Source organism: Nyctibius grandis, chromosome 1 (genome assembly GCF_013368605.1).
Source record: "Nyctibius grandis isolate bNycGra1 chromosome 1, bNycGra1.pri, whole genome shotgun sequence".
Lineage (NCBI taxonomy): Eukaryota > Metazoa > Chordata > Aves > Nyctibiiformes > Nyctibiidae > Nyctibius > Nyctibius grandis.
Window position 1 is genome coordinate 33,427,388 of NC_090658.1, and position 18,641 is coordinate 33,446,028.

The 18,641-nt window shown below is 44.0% G+C and overlaps 1 protein-coding gene across 5 annotated transcripts in view; it reads right to left on the reverse strand.

Moving 5' to 3' along the window:
- The window catches only part of DAAM2 (dishevelled associated activator of morphogenesis 2), a 230,671-nt gene that overhangs the window by 9,663 nt on the left and 202,367 nt on the right, over positions 1–18,641 (reverse strand). For all 5 annotated transcript variants that reach the window (XM_068398622.1, XM_068398585.1, XM_068398604.1 and 2 more), the window contains 6 exons: positions 18,115–18,221; positions 17,308–17,396; positions 16,413–16,581; positions 13,389–13,496; positions 11,865–11,925; positions 6,918–7,049 (listed from right to left, as the gene is read on the reverse strand). In XM_068398622.1, the coding sequence (XP_068254723.1) occupies positions 6,918–7,049; positions 11,865–11,925; positions 13,389–13,496; positions 16,413–16,581; positions 17,308–17,396; positions 18,115–18,221 (666 nt within the window). The remainder of the gene's footprint in view (positions 1–6,917; positions 7,050–11,864; positions 11,926–13,388; positions 13,497–16,412; positions 16,582–17,307; positions 17,397–18,114; positions 18,222–18,641) is intronic.

Sequence of the window (18,641 nt, forward strand, 5' to 3'; positions counted from 1 at the left end):
AAAGTGTTGGAAGAAATGCAAGTTGCTTTGAGCTACCAAACACGGCAGGAGTTGAAGGAAGCACTACAGCAGAAAGCCATGGAGGGACTTCAGAGTATGGAAACAGCCACAGATTACTTCTCTGTTTTAACTCCTTTTCGCTGAAACCGCTGAAGACATATATGCACACATATGCACACCTACTCCCCCTCACCACCCCCCCTCTGTATATATGTATTTTCTCTGTATATAATGTATGCATAATCTGCTTGAATATTAGGAAAGTGCAGCAGTCTCACAGTAATCCACACTGACCAGCACCAGCCCTTCAGCAGAGAGAATACAGGCTGTCAGCACCGCAGAGGGAGATAATGCATCTCCATGTGCTGTATTTTCTTGGCTTGCCTGCTCCAGTGTGCCAATCAGCCAGGGGAGCAGGAGTGCCAGAGAAAGAATTCAGCACAGGCATTGCCACTGCTGCTTGAACACACAGAGCACCTAAAGCTCATTGCTCCAGGAGATGTGCTACCTGGAATCTCTTTCCACTTAATTTGTGGTTAACTCCTGTGAAAATTGAAAGTAGGGCACAAATTAAGAGCAGTGACCAGAGCTGCCAGCTAGAAGGAAGGCTTGCCCACCTCCTGTGGAGCCTGAAGTCCAGGGGCAGCCCACAGCAGGTGGCTGTTGTACCTAGTGATGCACTGCCTCCGTCCACTGCGTTCCTCCTGTGCACAGCAAAGGTGAGTGAGGGGGTACATTGGAACAGAGATGGTTTGAGTCCATGAATGCCTGTAGGGGTTTCCGAGTCTTTTAGGGAGGCTGGGGGCTGAAAAGGAGGGGGTCCTTGCCTGGGGGTTTTGGATCCTACATACATGGAAGTCTCCATTAGAGGGTGGTGTTGTCTGCAAATGTTCTGCACATGGCCTGTCACCCAACTACCAACACCAGCTCCTTCTTGTCACACTGGCAGAGGGGCTTTTGCCACTGCCTCCCCACTGCCACTCAGAGAAGGAACAGTGTTGCTGTGCTGGAAAGACCCAGCAGCCTGGGAGCCTTCCAGGGACACTCATGAGTTTAAGGTGTTGTGGTGTCTAAGCAGCAGCAAGGAGAACAAATCCTGAGAACGGCCTGTCTTCGGTGCCCTGTAACATGGCTTAGAAGGTCACAATTGCTTACTGTAAAGTAGTGAAAGATGAAAAGAAAAAAATCTGTGAGCTAGATGTACCAAAATAACTACAACAGAGAAATCTGCAGTTCACTGAAGTAAACATTTTCCTTCTTTCTCTACCCCCTCCAGAAAAAAAGCTGACTGAGCAGAGGAAGGCAAGTCAGGAGATCCAGCCCCCAGTGCCAACTCTGCCCATGATGTGGCTTGGGAACTCATACTCCCTCTCTGAGCCTTCCTTTCTCCATTCGTTACAGAACAGAAAGTGTTGCCCCACTAGTCTGATATAGGAAACAGCAAAAAATCAGTTGTTCACATCTGTAAGGCACTACATTAATTCAATGCACTATTGTAAAGAGATCCATGCTGTCTTTTCACTGTTTAAACTGCAACAGACCCCTCTGTTTTTATTACTTCTTCTATTTCCCTGTAGCTCTGGTTCTGCGATCACATGTGCTTTTTCAAAGCACTGGTGCTGGGACAAGAGGCAGCGAGCTGCTGGAGGCAGCCTACCCAACCCTGGTACAAAGTTCAGGCTCCTACCTGCTCACAGTGGCTAAAACAACACTGCCTGCCTCGCTCAGGGTGTAAAAGGCAGCACGGCTCAGACCGAGGTGCTCTGGACCCCAGACCTCTCTTCTGCTCTCCGCCGCAGGATTTGTAACACCCTGTACAAATCACTCAGCTGCTCCATGGGCTGATTCCCTGCCAAACAGTACCTGATCTCGTGTACAATTGTGAAACCTGTAGCTAAGTCCTCATGCACGCAAAACGCTTCCCAGAATTCTGTGACATGCTGTAATATCACAAAACAAGGCCTGAAACTTGCTTATTCCTGAAGTCATTTGGGGACAGATGATATGGGCAAAAGCAAGATGGAAAACTGTGTTTCAGCAGGTTTTCCACTGTAATACAGGATGGTATCTCTTTTTTTTTTCATTAAAAAATTCATTTCCACACCATAAGGGCCCCCAAGCTCCATGATATAATAGGTCCACGAGCTCAGTGCCAGCTCTGCTTCCCCTGCCAAACTTTCCACTGAATTCATCCTCTTGCCAAAACAAATCGTTTAGACAGTTGTTTATTTTAAAAAGCCGTTTTAGCAAGGAGAGGGAAAGCGGGACAGCAGCACACACACTCTGCGGTGCTTGCCAATGAAATGCTAAACAGTGGCAGAAGAGCTCTGGAAATGGCAGGAACGGGGCTCTATGAGGAGGAGGAAAAACAGCCGTGATAAAAATTTCTTGTTGTCTGTGCTGCCTGCTATTGTGGGAGAAGCCAATGCATGAATGAATTATACCATGTAGCCATGCAACATGAACTCTCTTCCCTAGAGAAGTGATCTTGAGTTTGCTGTTATGAAGACTCCAATCCTGCACTGAGGCAGTTCATATAATCATAGAATCAGTTTCGTTGGAAAATACTTTTAAGATCATCTAGTCCAACCGTTAACTGAATACTGCCATGTCCACCACTAAACCATGTCCCTAAGCACCACATCTACATGTCTTCTAAATACCTCCAGGTATGGTGACTCCTTCACTTCCCTGGGCAGCCTGTTCCAATGCTTGACAACCCTTTTGGTGAAGAAATTTTTCCTAATATCCAACCTAAACCTCCCCTGGTGCAACTTGAGGCCGTTTCCTCTCGTCCTATTGCTTGTTACTTGGGAGAAGAGACTAACACCCACCTCCTTTCAGGTAGTTGTAGAGAGAGATAAGGTTTCCCCTGAGTCTCCTTTTCTCCAGACTAAACAACCCAAGTTCCCTCAGCTGCTCCTCCTAAGACTTGTTCTCTAGAGCCTTCACCAGCTTTGTTGCCCTTCTTTGCACACGCTCCAGCACCTCAATGTCTTTCTTGTAGTGAGGGGCCCAAAACTGAACACAGTACTCGAGGTGTGGCCTCACCAGTGCCAAGTACAGGGGGACGATCACTTCCCTCATCCTGCTGGCCACACCATTTCTGATACAAGCCAGGATGCTGTTGGCCTTCTTGGCCACCTGGGCACACTGCTGCCTCATATTCAGCCAGCCATCAATCAACACCCCCAGGTCCTTTTCTGCCAGGCAGCTTTCCAGCCACTCATCCCCAAACCTGTAGCGTTGCATGGGGTTGTTGTGATCTAAGTGCAGGACCCAACACTTAGCCTTGTTGAACCTCATACAACTGGCCTGAGCCCATCGATCCAGCCTGTCCAGATCAAATAAATGTCAGTTCTCTTTATGGAACAAATTCAGATCAACTAACGGAAAGAGCCCAGCTGATTTCAGGCAGGGCTGGGCCCAGCTCTCCTTGCACCTAAATGCTCTTAAAGGATTCTCCCAAGAGTCTGACATCACTCTGGCAGCCCCAAAATTGAGATACAGGTGCTATAAACATTTCTGATACGTTAAATGCCAACCTGCCCCAAAGCAGACTTTGTTCTTCTAGGAAGAACCAAAACATTTTAAAAACAGGTTTGTTATAAACCAAGCACAAATTAGAACAGTTATGAAGCAATCTAGCAACCTAAGTTCATACCTGTCAACATTCAAGTATGTTGTAAAGCTTCATATAGGGCAAATGTCACCTTTTTCAAGTAGGAAAATAAAATTCATACCATGGGAGGACACTGTTCCTCTGCATGGGCATTTTCATTGGTTCCCCACAGGAAACATAGGGAAAAATTTTTACAAACAAAATTCACCCCATTATGTTCTTTCTGATGTAAAAAAGTCAATTTTTCATCTGTCCAAACACGTAAAAACTGGTGAAGGATTCCAGGGCAGAATTTCACTTTCTCCTGCCCCCACCTTCCAGTTTATGGGAAATGGCAGAAAACATTATCCCTTGATCTAATCTATATATTCCCTTATAAAGTGGTATCAAAAGTGAGAAAAACACAAAAAGAACAAGAACCAGCTGTGCTAGGGAGCCTGTTTAAAGAGTCAGTCTAAGTTTTCAATCAGTTCTTAACCAAGCCATCTGTTTACTGCATGAAAATAAGTATAGTTACAAGGCTTCCTCAGCAAACGTGGATGCCTGCATCTGACAACCTGGCCCTTTAAATTTAAAATATCACTTCCTCCCCATGGCTACTAACTGTAAATGGTCCTGTTTAAGCAAAAAGGCCAAAAAAGTACTGCATGGGATTGTGAAAAATATCCTCTACAGAGAAGGTCAGCACCACACCTTGGTAATGGATTGTTTCCATAACTTAAAGGAATAAAGAAATTACTTTTGCTAATACTAAAGATATTTTTTTTAAAAAAAAACAAACTTCCCAGGTTTGAAAAGATAATTTGTATTGTTTTAAATCCCAGCTGAGGAAACATGGTTCTGATTAACTCATGGCAATCAATTAGCCACATCTATATTTAGAAGGATATCCAACTCCAGCTGTTAAAACTTGGGCTTCATTACTGTTAATAAATCTGTGAACCAGACCAATTCTTCCTGGGCTCATTTTTAAAAGTCTTCTCTCTCTCACTACCTTTTTTTTTCAATTTGCTTTGCTTTGAGAAATCAAAAAAGAACAGGATAATCAGATGTCTTGGTCCCTCTCTTCCTTTAATTGGCTAGTCATAGTAGGTTTCCATGGTAAGAAAAAAGCTTTCGATTCAACAAACACAGAGAGCCCACTGAGGCTGGGAGATGTTACAGGTTTTGCAAAACACATCTGGTTTGTTGAAAATTTCCAGCTTTCTTTTTCTTGTTTTTTCTTTTTTTTTCTTTTTTTTTAAGAAAAAAGAGGAAAAAGAGGAAGAAGAGAGGGGAAAAATAATATGAAGCAAACATGAGAAATAGCTCAGCATTGGTAAGAACAGACAGTTCCCTTTTAGGAGTCCAAAAGCAGCTTTTGCCAGTGGAAGAACCAAAGCCATAGGTTTGAGCAGAAGCTGGAATAGCATGTGTTCAAACATAGCAAGGGTGTGTGAGGAAAAGGTAGAGAAACATTTCCTAAGCATGTTATAGTCATTAAAATGAAACATCTCTTTATGTCAAGTGCTTTATGTTGGCTATGTCTAAAAAAGCATACAACAGCTTCCAGACATATTGGTCCGTCTGTAGGGAGATTCTCTGGTTCTTAAAGCAAAAGAATGGCGTTTTTCCTGCAAGTGCCTGAACAAGAAAAGGTGCATTACTGCACGGGAAATGTACCACTTGCTGGTTTTTAACCCCCGACTGACCTTGTAAAGAATCTGCATTGGGCTTTTGTCCTAGTGTGCCAAAAGAAAGGACCACTACCACCTACAACTCCAAACCAAAAGCAGGCAGTCTAAGCCAAGGACAGAGTGAATTCACTTCCAGAAATGTGCACCTAACTATAATGACATTGAAAAATTTACCCAGTCATAAAACAGAAGCCCCCAAACCATAGAAAATTGACCTTTTCTCAGTAAATTTAGTGGAGGCATGGAATGTAAAATATTGTTTTTGTGATTATAAAGCCAGTATGGTGTGAACATTATTATGTTGGAAGCGATTTGAATCTTCTGAAGCAACATGACAACTATGAAAAAATTAGGCACGTTATTCTCCACGAAATTTCCTTGCAACTTTAACAAAAGTTAGACAGCCCAGCTTTGCCTTCAGAGTGCTTAGTAACTACTGCCCCGCTGGCATTTGCCAGGGCAGCTAGCTCTAGCTGACAGCCAGTAGCTCCTAGAGTTTGCAGCTGCGAGTCAGCATTACCAATGTTATCTCCGCAGCAAGGAAAGGCTTTTGAATTACAGAATGACATTACTGCAGAGCGACGGGATGAGTGAGGAGTCTTACTGTTCAGATCCTCAGCCCGTATTTTGCCTATCTTTCAAAATCTAAGGCCTACTAATCCAACGGCACAGGTTTCATTAATAATGCAATAGGTCCCTTAATGCTACAAGGACTGCCACAAGCGGTGGAAACAATTCAATCCAAAAGAAATAACGCATTCTCTTCATAAAGCCAAACACTTTTAACATGCCAGCCAACAAGGGCAGATTTGCCATTACACATCGTTTACTCTAGAACTTGCTCTTCTCTAAACATTTTCATATGCTTATGATCTTTTCATATAAATTCTTCCTCATTCAGCTGAGAGACAGAGGGATTAGTGCCAGGCTCCAATCATCAGCAAAGAACAAGCACCTCCTTAGTTGTACAAATCTGGTAATGGAGATGCTGACAGTGAAAGGACAAAACGATCACAGCAGCACCTGAAGAGTAACATGCACATAGTGCTGGCTGTGTAAAAAAGATCCAAGAACGTCGGACAAACCATGCATGTTTGGGATTTCTATCCTTGTAATGAAATACAAGCAGTTACGGAGAAGCATAAGTAGAAAAAATAAGGTATTCAGAGTTACCAAACTACCCAGAGATGCATTTTCAAAGGAAAGAAATGAAGCACAGATGTCCCCCGCTGAATGAGCAGAGCGGGATGAAGTCAGAAGCAGAAGGTAAAAGATATAAGGTCATTATCTCTAATCACCAAAGGACCTCTTTTTGAGAGACTGCTTAAAAGGCAGTCCCTTCAACACCATGGCATGGTGTGGTATCCTGGTACAGACAATGCCGTCACAATTGTACGCCACACACGTATAATGTTAAGGAAGATTAGCAAGAAGTGGGCAGGAGCATTGAGCCTTCTTTTAATCCTGTAATATATTCCTAAATGGCTATAGACCAGATTAGAAAAGTAAGGAACTTCAGCCTAAACCTCATTCAGGGTCTATTATATTTTCACTACAGTTCCAGCTCAGGCTTTTGACTGAGCCAGTTAAACCCCAAACACTTCAAAAGGTATTCTTACCTTGTCTCTAGCCTCATTGAGAAGGTCTTCTAACTCTGAGAAGCTGAAACTGGCCACAGTGATGAAATCGCTCATGACGGGAACAAACCTGTCCCCTGATTCCCGCACGCGTCTCTTCTGATAATCCAGTTCCTGAAAGACAAGTAGTACAAGATATAGACAGGCAAGTGTCAAAGATTCCTCACTGACAAAGAAGGGAGCAGGGATGCCCATCTATTTCACTCATGGAAATAGATGCTCTGCTCCCACTCCTCACGCATTCATCCAGAGCTGTAACTCAGAAACCACTTTCTCACTAAGTCAAAGGTTTTGCCTTTTCAGCATGAGAGGGAAGGTTAAAGTGGGATGAAGAAAGCTCTTAGTTATGGTTCCCTTTATCTTCAAACAACAACCACTCCCAACAACATTTGCTAGCACCCTGATAACCAATAAGCATTAGCTTGGATGTCCTAAAAGTCACAGAGTTATAAACTGGGGCTATTGCGCTAAGAAGATTTATGGGGGGATAAAAAAAGACATGAAACCATAGGAAACTAAGTTCTATTTGTCCACAACCTACAGAAAGAAAAAAAAATATTGTAAGATTCTTTCTCTCTGGCTCAAGATTTTTAGTTTTCAGCCAAGATTACCCATGCTATCTCTTCCCTTACTCTATTCACCATGATTGTGGCACAGAAAGAGCTACAGAGCTCCTCAAAATGACTAAGTTATAGTAAGACTGGCAGTCTCCCATGCCTGTGCTTGGCTTGTGTTCTGTTGACAGTCTCATGGGGACAATGAAATCATAATCTGGGCCTCATCTTTATTCTCAGCTGAATAATCAGTGGGAATGATAAAGCCTTACTTTCTCTGTAGGGAAAGCAGCATGAAACAGTGGGTCAAGTTACAATCTGACCTTCTGTTCCCTTTGGAAAAAAATATTTTTGTGCTGGCTGCATCTCCAGCTACATGCATGTTTGGGGCTTTCTGTTACTGGTCGTCAAAATACTAGTTCACAGAGCCAAATGGGTAGGTTTATAAGCATCTATACTGAGAATCTCCTTGGGATTTGCTCCACAGTGCTGCTGAATGCAAAGAAGGACTTTGGCCATGAACAATCTAAAATCAGATGTGATATATCTTCTGGTCTGATGTGAGTTGGAAAGAGAAGGTAACCACTACAAGGAAAGACCACAAGGCAGAAAAGAGGCAGGAAAAGCAATGAGCAGGTGAGCAGAGAAAAGTCCACATTAAAGAAGTGCTACTTCCCCTACTTTATATTACATCCTCTTCTCCACTGGTTTTCCTAACACATCAAAAGGGATGGTCCCGGGAGCACTGCTCAGTTACATCACTTTGCAATGAATTGTCTCTATGTTGCAACCACTCTGAATTGGACCTTGCAAGTGCAGGAAATGTCACTTCACATGCTTCTAAGAATTACGCATATCTTTTTCAGCCACTCTTTCCCATTCTAATTTTTAAGCTAATTTTAGCTGAAAGTTGCTCTTCTCCCTCCCCTTCCCCCCAGTCCAAGCAGGTGAGTAGAACAGTTCAGTCATCTTACTCACTGTTGAAAGCTATGGCATTTGGGACTGTTACTGGAAAGCAATGTTATTCAAAGTAAAATTAAGATTAGGTGGTCTGCCCTTCAATTTCAAATTCAGTCCTTCCCTGCAGAATAATTCTTCCAAAATAAAAAAACAACTATGTAATCAGACTGAGAGCGATGCCAGAATAAGAAAATCCTCTGTATCTTCTAGAAATGGTCTATACCAGTCATAACAGCACAATACCAGAAGCTAGCACTGCCCCTTGTGGGCTGGGCTGCTCGTTCTCTAGGGAGATGAAATGATTCAGCCATGGCAGTGGTTTCTCAAGTTGTGGTTATGATCTCCTTGCTGTGTGAGAGAAGGGGTCTGCTGACAGAATTCACTTCCTGATTTGGAGAAGACCAAGAACTACTTAGCTGTCCTTCTGGGAGCATCCTACATAAAGGCAACAACTGTGTGCATGTCTTGACAAAGGAATACGTCTTATTTTTACAAAGAAGCTGCAAGTCCAGGAAGGCAAAGAGTTAGTAGTACCTTTAAGAACATCTGACTGTGAAACTATTTTTAGCTTTCTATTCTTAAGGGGCCTTGGAGAAACTTCTCAGTCACTGGAGCCAAGGCTGTGGTGAGAACACACTGGAATGAAATCAAGAATCACACCTTCCCCTCCTCCCCCTTCCACCTGACAGTGATCTTCTATTGTTGCTATAGTGCTGCTTTTTACACACCAGAAAACCACGAATTGAGCAAGCAGACTGGGAGGTGCTGGCAGCCCCAGATGAAAAATACCATGGTAGGGAGAAGACTGAGGAGGGAAGCTGGTGATTGTATGGGAAGGAGAGGTTGCCCATGGAACCCATGTATGGAAAAGAGAAGAAAATGTGGCTGTAAAGGCAAAAGGGCAAATAACCTGGTCGCAGAAAGCAAAACAGAAGTAGGTACTCACATTTCAATGGGGGGAATTGTTTGTCCCAGACAAAACTGGGCCTCTCTTCATGTCATGAACTCCATGTCAGCCTTCCCTTTACAGGTGTTTTTAATTCCCAAACACTTCACTCCGTGTAAGCAGCAGCATCCCTTCCCATTGCTGCGTTCTCCCTTACCCCAACAATCCAGAAATAAGGTTTGGAAAGTTTGTTTTTTTCACAGGAGGATCACTAGCTAATTACATGCTGAACTGTTGGAGACAGCCAGACAGCGTGGGGGTTGCTGACAGGACAAAGATCCCTTCCTCTACCCCCAGAGCCAAACCAAACTCAGGCCAGGTAAAAGGAAAATGAAGTCATCACTGTCTGTTCATAGTGGATGACAAAGATTGAAGGGTCCTGTGTTAGTTCCTTGTAGATAGATAATCATTGCACAGAAACCATGCAATGTGATTCCCAACAACCAATCCCTTTGCCAGCAGTCCCAGTGCAGAATACTCCCCATCTGGAATGCTCTACTAGTGTTAAACTGACATGAGTTGAAAAAGACAGGTGAAACATCCTGAAGATAGAGGGACACTGAGAAATGTAGCTAATAAAAACCTGTTTGAAAGGGCAAAGAACATCTAAACATGGCAGGGACCTTCCTGAGTTCCGAAGACCTCTGCCTTGTCTGCAGAGGGATCTGGACGGGTTAGATAGATGGGCTGAGACCAACGGTATGAAGTTCAACAAGGCCAAGTGCCGGGTCCTACACTTTGGCCACAACAACCCCATACAGAGCTACAGGCTGGGGGAAGAGTGGCTGGAAATCTGCCTGGCAGAAAAGGACCTGGGGGTGTTGATTGATAGCTGTCTGAATATGAGCCAGCAGTGTGCCCAGGTGGCCAAGAAGGCCAATGGCATCCTGGCTTGTATCAGGAATAGTGTGGCCAGCAGGTCTAGGGAAGTAATTGTCCCCCTGTACTCGGCACTGGTGAAGCCGCACCAGAGTGTGTGAGTACGGTGTGCAGTTCTGGACCCCTCGCTTCAAGAAAGACATTGAGGTGCTGGAGTGAGTCCAGAGAAGAGCAACAAAGCTGGTGAAGGGTCTAGAGGGTATGTCCTGTGAGGAGCGGCTGGGGGAACTGGGATTGTTTAGCCTGGAGAAAAGAAGGTTCAGGGGAGACATTATTGCTCTCTACAACTACCTGAAAGGAGGTTGTAGAGGGGTGGGGCTTAGCCTCTTCTCCCAGGCAACTAGAGACAGGACTAGAGGACATAGCCTCAAGCCGCACCAGGGGAGGTTCAGGTTAGACATTAGGAAAAATTATTCACAGAAAGGGTTATTAGGCATTGGAATGGGCTACCCAGGGAGGTGGTGGAGTCACCATCCCTGGAGGCGTTTAAGACTGGATGTGGCACTTAGTGCCATGGTCTAGTTGACACAGTGGTGTTAGGTCAAAGGTTGGACTCGATGATCCCAGAGGTCTCTTCTAGCCTAGTCAATTCTGTGATTCTGTGATGGGAGATGTTAAGGGACAGAGACAATAGAGTCTTTAATCTTATTCAAATGCTGTGCAAGCACTAACTTGACGTTTCTCACATCAGCCCTTGTGAGAGGTAGGTATTTATAGCTGCCATTTCACAGAGGAGGCAAATGCATGGGGTTGTTCAAAGCCACACACATGTCAATGGCATAAGCAAGATGCAAATATGAGAGCTCCTATCTCCTGTCACCAAACATGGTGTCCCGACCTGTGCTCTCCTGCCTCAAGAAGGCTGGAGTCTTTCCCCAGGAACAAAACCAGCATGTTAACTAAAGGAGGCTTCCAGGTAGGGGAAGCACAGCTGACACGAAAAGTTGTGACTCCAGGGACCATTTACGCCCATCCCTCATCTTTACACACAATTGCATCAATGCACCATTTCTACTGTTCTCTGTTGAGATGGAAGGCTCTGCACTACCTAAGTACAAATTGAACACAGGTAACCTAAGTCCAGCTTAAAAGACTTTCATTAACAACAGGAAAAATGCCATTGTTGCTTTGCTTGCCAGCTCACCTCCCTCATCTTTAACTAGTCTGTCTTTTCCTTTGCCTTCCCGATGAGTGCTTAGAATAGATTAGGGTTGCATATAACAGTGCACTACCTGTTTACTACTACTCCAAGAGCCATGTGAAACACTTTCTCAGCAGCCAGCCATCCCTCAGTAAGAAAGAGAAAGAATTTTATTTCTTCTTTCAGTGCATGCCATTTGTCAAACTGTCCTTTTACTTTCCAGGCTGAGATCAAGCAAGCTTTTCATTAGACTTAAGTCTGCTAAGCTCATTAGCAGGAGCTCCACATGAGAAGCTTTTATTTGTTTTTTCTTGGTTAATGCATTCTGGAATGGAATGGAAAGGAATGGAAAAAGAAAGCCCACTTTCTCTTATCATAAAATATATAGTGCCCCAGATTCTGAGTGAGATATTTTAAGTATGGCACTTTGGAAACCTTCAGATACTTACAGCTTCAACAGCTTTCAGTCCGGTCTTTATGTTGTTGACTTCCTTCTCCAGCTCTACCAGGCTGCACAGGAGACAGACACAGAGCAGATAAAACAAAAAGAGCAGTGTTACACAGGAGTACAGGAACTGTGCAGCAGAACAGACCACTGGCCCATCAAGTCTGGTATCCGGCCTCTGGCAGCAGCCTCTCCAGATGATAGAAACGAGGGGAAAAGGGTTTTTGTTAATGCTCTGAGCTGCTTTTTGTATGAGATGTAAGATGAGGCAGACCCTTCCCGCCTGTGGTCACACTTAAGACTGGGATTTTCCTGTGAAGAAGAGGCGGGTTGTCCTCAGAACATCTGCCCTGTGAGCTGAGCCTGACCCTCCAGCAAGGAGCGTGTGCCACATGGCCAGCTTGCAATAATTGGCTGACAGATAAGCAAGGACCCCAGCTTTAGCACACACATTACTGTGGTCTCAGATTATCTCTACATATGATTCTTGAACCACTTAACTACTAAATCCCATTAGCAGTACATTTGCATGTGATTTTTGTCTTCCTCACAGGCCAAACATTGTTTTTTCCATCTGCGTTTCTACCATATGCTAGTTCTTGCAAGCTTACATTGTAACTGAGCGTACAACCCTCCTGTTAATACATGCTTCCCTAGACACAAGTGTTGTACTGAATTTCTGCTCATCATATACAAACAAGTTTTTTTCTAGGACTTGTATGAAAAAATGACTTCTCATTTCCAGGTAACTAGTTAGTACCTATTTGTAAGTCAGCAGGCATCTCCTCCAAGTATTTGGTGAAGAGTAGTTTACATCTCGAAAACACCACTAAAGCCTTAATAAATGCCTTTAAGTGTGAACATACATTTATTTTTCACTTGTCTTTCATAAGCTGGAGCAGTGCCCTATACAAGGAATCATGGCTGGGAAAACAATGTGCAAAGGTATTTTTGAGCAGTGCTTTGGAAAGAAAAAAACACTAGTATTTCGTGGGGTGGCTTGTGCATTCATTTTCCACAATCATCTACAGAAATGGAAAAAAATATCATTGAAATTTGTGCAGAAAGTATGATCCTTTCCACATTTCTGTGCAAAACTGATTTGTGCAAAAGTTTGAACGATCTTCCTGAAAAGCCTTACTATAGCCTCTGTGCCTAACTGACTCCACCTTAGAAACAAACCTTCAATGATCCAGAAAAAATAGCATGCAACTTAGATGAACAACCATAAAATATGTCAAGTGAATTACAAACAACAACCAGTCTAGTTACAATGTCTGATTCAGAAATAGAGTAGATATAGGCATATCTGAGTAAAGCTGTCAATGTAGTTATCTACAAATGTTTTTGGACCAAAATTCTCTGTTGAGGTAACATCTGAATAACATCAAGGATGTAAATAAAGGCATTTCACCTGAAAGGCTGGCCATGAGTTTAGAAGACAGCAATGAAAAAACTGATGATCATTAAGTTAACAGAAATCACTGGGGACTCCAGCTCTGGGAACAACCAATAGCGCCGGACTTACTTGACTTTTGCTGCTTCTGGAAGATGCTGCAGCTCAGACTGAATATCTAGGATATCTGGATAATTCTTTTCAAAGATCATAATTAAGTAGTGCAACAGTGTAATGTTCCTAAAAAAAAAAAAAAAAAAGAGAAGGGAGAAATGAGAAGGAAGATGGTGGTGAGAAGGAAAAGGATGGTGGGAGGATTGTGACAATTCAGTGAAAAATACTTGGGTAGGAAATGCGCTTGAATGAACAAAGCAAACAACATATCAGCAGTTAGCAGCTCTGTTATTGAAAGAAAAGTATCACAGACTGAAATGAATTAGCCCTTTATGACCCATCCTTCCTAAAATCTCAAGCAATATATTGTGCCTTGATTTATTCTGGAAGCACCAGCATGCTTCCATCCTTCGTGTACATGGTATAACAGAAAAGTAAATTGTGTAACCCAGTATAGTATTTGTCCCCAGACACTTCAGAGAATAAACCAATAGTACTAAAATGACATTAACTTGTAAGGGAGAAGTAAGTAGTTCTCAGAGACAATGTGGAAAAAAACTAAGAGTTAACTAAGAAGAGGAAAAGGTTCTTGAAGATTGAAGAATCTGCAAAGGAAACTCCTATAGTAATGAAACAGCTATACTTACAAGTAGTGGTCAGGCTTACTACTACAAAAGCAACGGCAGCTCAAGCAGGAGAGGACAGAAACAAGATGTATGAGAGATGCAGGAGAAGGTTTAAAAGAATTTGTAAAGTAAATTATGAACTTTGCATTGTATTGGGTTTGTGTGGCAAGGTTTTGGTAGCGGGGGGGGCTACAGGGGTGACTTCTGTAAGAAGCTCCTAGAAGCTTCCCCTATGTCCAACAGAGCCAATGCCAGCCATCTCCAAGACAGACCTGTCGCTGGTCAAGGCCGAGCCCATCAGTGATGGTGGTAGCACCTCTGGGATAATATATTTTAGAAGGAGGGGAGGGGGGAGAATGTGCAACAGCAATTGCAGCCGGAGAGAGGAGTGAGAATATGTAAGAGAAACAACTCTGCAGACACCAAGGTCAGTAAAGAAGGAGGGCAAGGAGCTGCTCCAGGTGCCAGAGCAGAGATTCCCCTGCAGCCCATGGTGAAGACCATGGTTAGGCAGGCTGTCCCCCTACAGCCCATGGAGGTCCACGGTGGAGCAGATATCCACCTGCAGCCTGTGGAGGACCCCATGCCAGAGCAGATGGATGCTTCCAAAGGAGGCTGTGGTCCCGTGGGAAGACCATGCTGAAGTAGACTCCTGACAGGACCTGCGGCCCCGTGAAGCGAGAAGCCCACTCTGGAGCAGGTTTGCTGGCAGGACTCGTGACCCTGTGAAGGATGCACACTGGAGCAGTGTGTTCCTGAAGGACTGCACCTCATAGAAAGGACCCACACTGCAGCAGTTCTTGAAGAACTGTAGCCCATGGGAAGGACTCACATTGGAGAAGTTCATGGAGGACTGTCTCCTGTGGGAGGGACCCCATGCTGGAGCAGGGGAAGAATGTGAGGAGTCCTCCCACTGAGGAGGAAGGAGTGGCAGAGACAGCGTATGAAGAACTGACCACAACCCCTGTTCCCTGTCCCCCTGCACCGCTGGTGGGGAGGAGGTAGAGAAAAACTGGGAGTAAAGTTAAGCCTGGGAAGCAGGGAGGGGTGGGGGGAAGGTGTTTTTAAGATTTGGTTTTATTTCTCATTACCCTTCTCTGATTTGATTGGTAATAAATTAAACTAATTTCCCCAAGTCAAGGCTGTTTTGCTTGTGACAGTAATTGGTGAGTGATCTCTCCCTCCTTATCTTGACTCACAAGCCTTTCATTGTATTTTCTCTTCCCTGTCCAGCTGAGGAGAGGGAGTGATAGAGCAGCTTTGGTGGGCAGCCAGGGTTGACCCACAACACGCATGTAGAGAGAACAGCCAGCCATAACAGTTACTTGAGGTGGGTGTTATGTGGTTAACTGACAGACAAGACAGCAGATGACCACTACTTCACACAGACTAGAGCTTGGGAGCTGGGAACTGGTGAGAGAATGGAATCTGCACAGGACATTTAATATATGGAAAATCAAGCCAAGCTACATTAAAGCAAAAAAATGTTCAGCACTAGCTACACAAGTGTTAGCCTTGGAATACAGAAAGGACATCATGGTTGTCAAAACAGAACTCTGTTAGTTCAAACTCTGTTAGGTAGGAATGAATTTCCTATGGCTTCTTACTGCCATTATTCATTCTGTCATAGCCTGAAGTCATTTCTTCTCAGCAGGTCACACAAGTCAAGAAAGAAGCAAGACAGTAAGAACCAGTATAGGAGAGCTCCAAGGAAAACCTTAGGGCTGCTGAAGCCCCAAAGTGGTATTCTCTCCCCAGTCACAGCTGGATTAATTTCCAGAATCAGTATGGGGATGTGGGGCAAAACATGGGGTAGCACTATAAAGACCTGCAGCCCATGTCCACAAATGGTAAGCCCCACTTTCCTAAAATGAGTTATTTTCGTTAGCTGCTCTCGATACAACCAGGCTCGGTCTCTCTGAGCTATGCCTTGCGGTTCCATTACTGGTGTAGGTAGAGCGTCAGCTTATGATGATCCTGCATCAGAAACATATGCTATGTTTCACAGGAGACATAAAACCGTGGTCAGAGTTTTCTGTGTTTTCTTTTTTTTGCAAAACCATGGCCATAAAGCTTTGGTATAAAGGGCAAATTCCATAGAAATCCTCCTCCCCCTCAAACTTACTTCAGTTATTTGTGAAATACTACATTTTGTCATCTTTCCATAGTGTTGCAGAAACACAATCCAACAACAGATGTGCATTATCCAAAGAAACAGCAGAATTTGAGTGTTGTGTTAATAGCTGGTCTTAACTGCTGCAGGATCTTTTAGAGTGAAAAGCACTACTTAAATGCCAAATAAGACATTATTTTAAATGGTCTACAGAGCTAAAAACAAACAAAAACCACGCTTTCATTACTATGATAAGAGATGCAGCAGCACAGTAACTAACTCATTTACAGCCTTCTCGCCTACCTGTCTATGCTGGATTTGGTGTCTGCAATTTTGTTCAGGCTGGAGACTTTGAAGCCATATGCACTTCCCCTTTGGCCCTTGTTCATATAATTCCCAAAGGCCAGAACTACCTCCAGGAGTTGCCTCAAACGCTTGCTTCGGATGAGTTCTTTGGATGCCAGAAGAATGGCTTGAAAAGAGAAAAAAAATGAACAAGTCATTGTAGAGGGGCTGTTTTTAACATGCTTGGGGCCCATAATTTGAAATACTCTAAAATGCTCATCTGACTATTGCCCAGCAAATGCTGCAACACAGTCTGTGTATGCACTGTCCTTCCCACACCCACATGCCCAGAACCAGGACAATCGGAAGGAAGACGCACTACATCTAGCCTGCAGGGTGCTCCTCTGAACCCCGGAGCGAGGCTGTTCTCCTGGACCTCACACTCTAAAAACACAGCCAGCAAGAACAGGGGGAAGGGTAAAGCTCATCTGAAAATGCACAGTAGAATACACTCACCTCTTCTCTGCGATAGCCACGGATGTGGCACAGAAGCCATACAACCCCGCTTCTTGCAAGTTACACATTCCCAGAATACTACTATCCTGAGGCATCTATTCTAACTGCCCCATGGAGAGGGAAGGTGCAAGGACTCGGGGGCGACAAGCAGAGCCTGGTAGCATGCTGTCACATCTGTCAGGTCATATTTACAGTGTAACAATCACGACACTGACTTAATAAAGTCAACGGGTGCAAGAAGAGTGTCAGACAGAACTAATTTCTTAGCACATGACATCCCTGGTACTCACTGGCTCTGTAATCATAGCATGCATGTAACAGCACCTCCTCTGAAGACAAGCCTCTCTTGACCTTCTCTGCCCCCTTACCCAACTCTTAGCAAAAGCTTTAACTGTACCTTCCACTTTTGGCTTTGCTTCTGCCAGCCTCTCTGGAAACTTCTTCTTAAAGAATAATGCTTGCAGCCGCTGCTGATAGTGGTCAATCCTGCATGAAGGGTAGAGGAAAGCCAACACTGAAGTGGAACTGTATTTTGAAGCCCAGGGCCAGTATGCTGCCTACATAATCTAATGGTTGGATGTTGAGTCCCACAAGGCCTACGCGTGGGATTATGGACATAGTTCAAACATCTAACACTACATAATCAACCTTGTTATGAAAATGGAGGACCTCAAAACATATTTTGATCACAACTGAAAAGATGCTGGAAGAATTCCCATTACTCTCAAAATGAGAGTCACAGGAGATGCCAGCTGTATCTTAATTAGCAGAACAAGATGTTAATCCTGATTGGGGGTGTAGCACAGCTGGAACAAGAAAGAAGGTCAGAGGATGAGGAGATGGGATAGCTGAATAGAAAAAGGGATCTACATGAAATCCTGACCCCTGGCTACACTACATCTGATAGTTGGATCTGAATTCCTTTTTGTGCAAACAAGTTTAGGCAGAGGAGGCAGACTTGTGCTTGTTATCAGGGGACTGGTCCTTAAATGACAGCACAGAGAGTGCTTATTGTCAACAAAAAGTTTGTGTAATGAACAGAAACATTTGTAACATTTGTGGGCTTCTGGCAAATGCAGGGTATAATGCTGGCCCACAATCTCTTGCACATTCCCACTCAGTGCCAGATGATCCATTTTCAATAACAATTACAACTGCTTCCAAGAAGCCCTCAGCGCACTTTCCCATAATGTATCAAACAGACCTGCTCATTTCAAAGAGGAAACGATCCGCCCGGGCCATGCGCTCAATTTCATGTTTATGCTCCTCCAACAGGTCGGTATCACTCTTTTCAGGAACGAACTTCAGCAGCTAAAGTGGCAGAGACAAACCAAACACCAAGATAAGAGATCCAGGGAAAAGGAGAGAGGGACAGAGAGCCACAAACCAACCCTGAAGGGGAGAGAGAGAGGGGCCTCAGATTTCTCTGCTACTGTGGGGAAGCATTACATTGACTCAGCTGTGTGACCGTAACTTCAAAAAAGTGCAGCTGTGGCTACAAAACTGACCTTTTTTAAACCTTTGCTTGCAGTTCTGTCTTTATCCCTCACTGACCCTATTAGATTAATTTTTAATTCTATGGGGAATTTCCCATTTCTAAATCCTAAAGGTCAAGTGCTACTGCAACTTACCCAAGGGGAAGTACAGAGAGAACTTTGATTCCCACAGCATTACTTGGAGTTTAGATTGCTGCAAACAAGAGCAGGATGTGTCCCACTCGGTGTGAAGTAC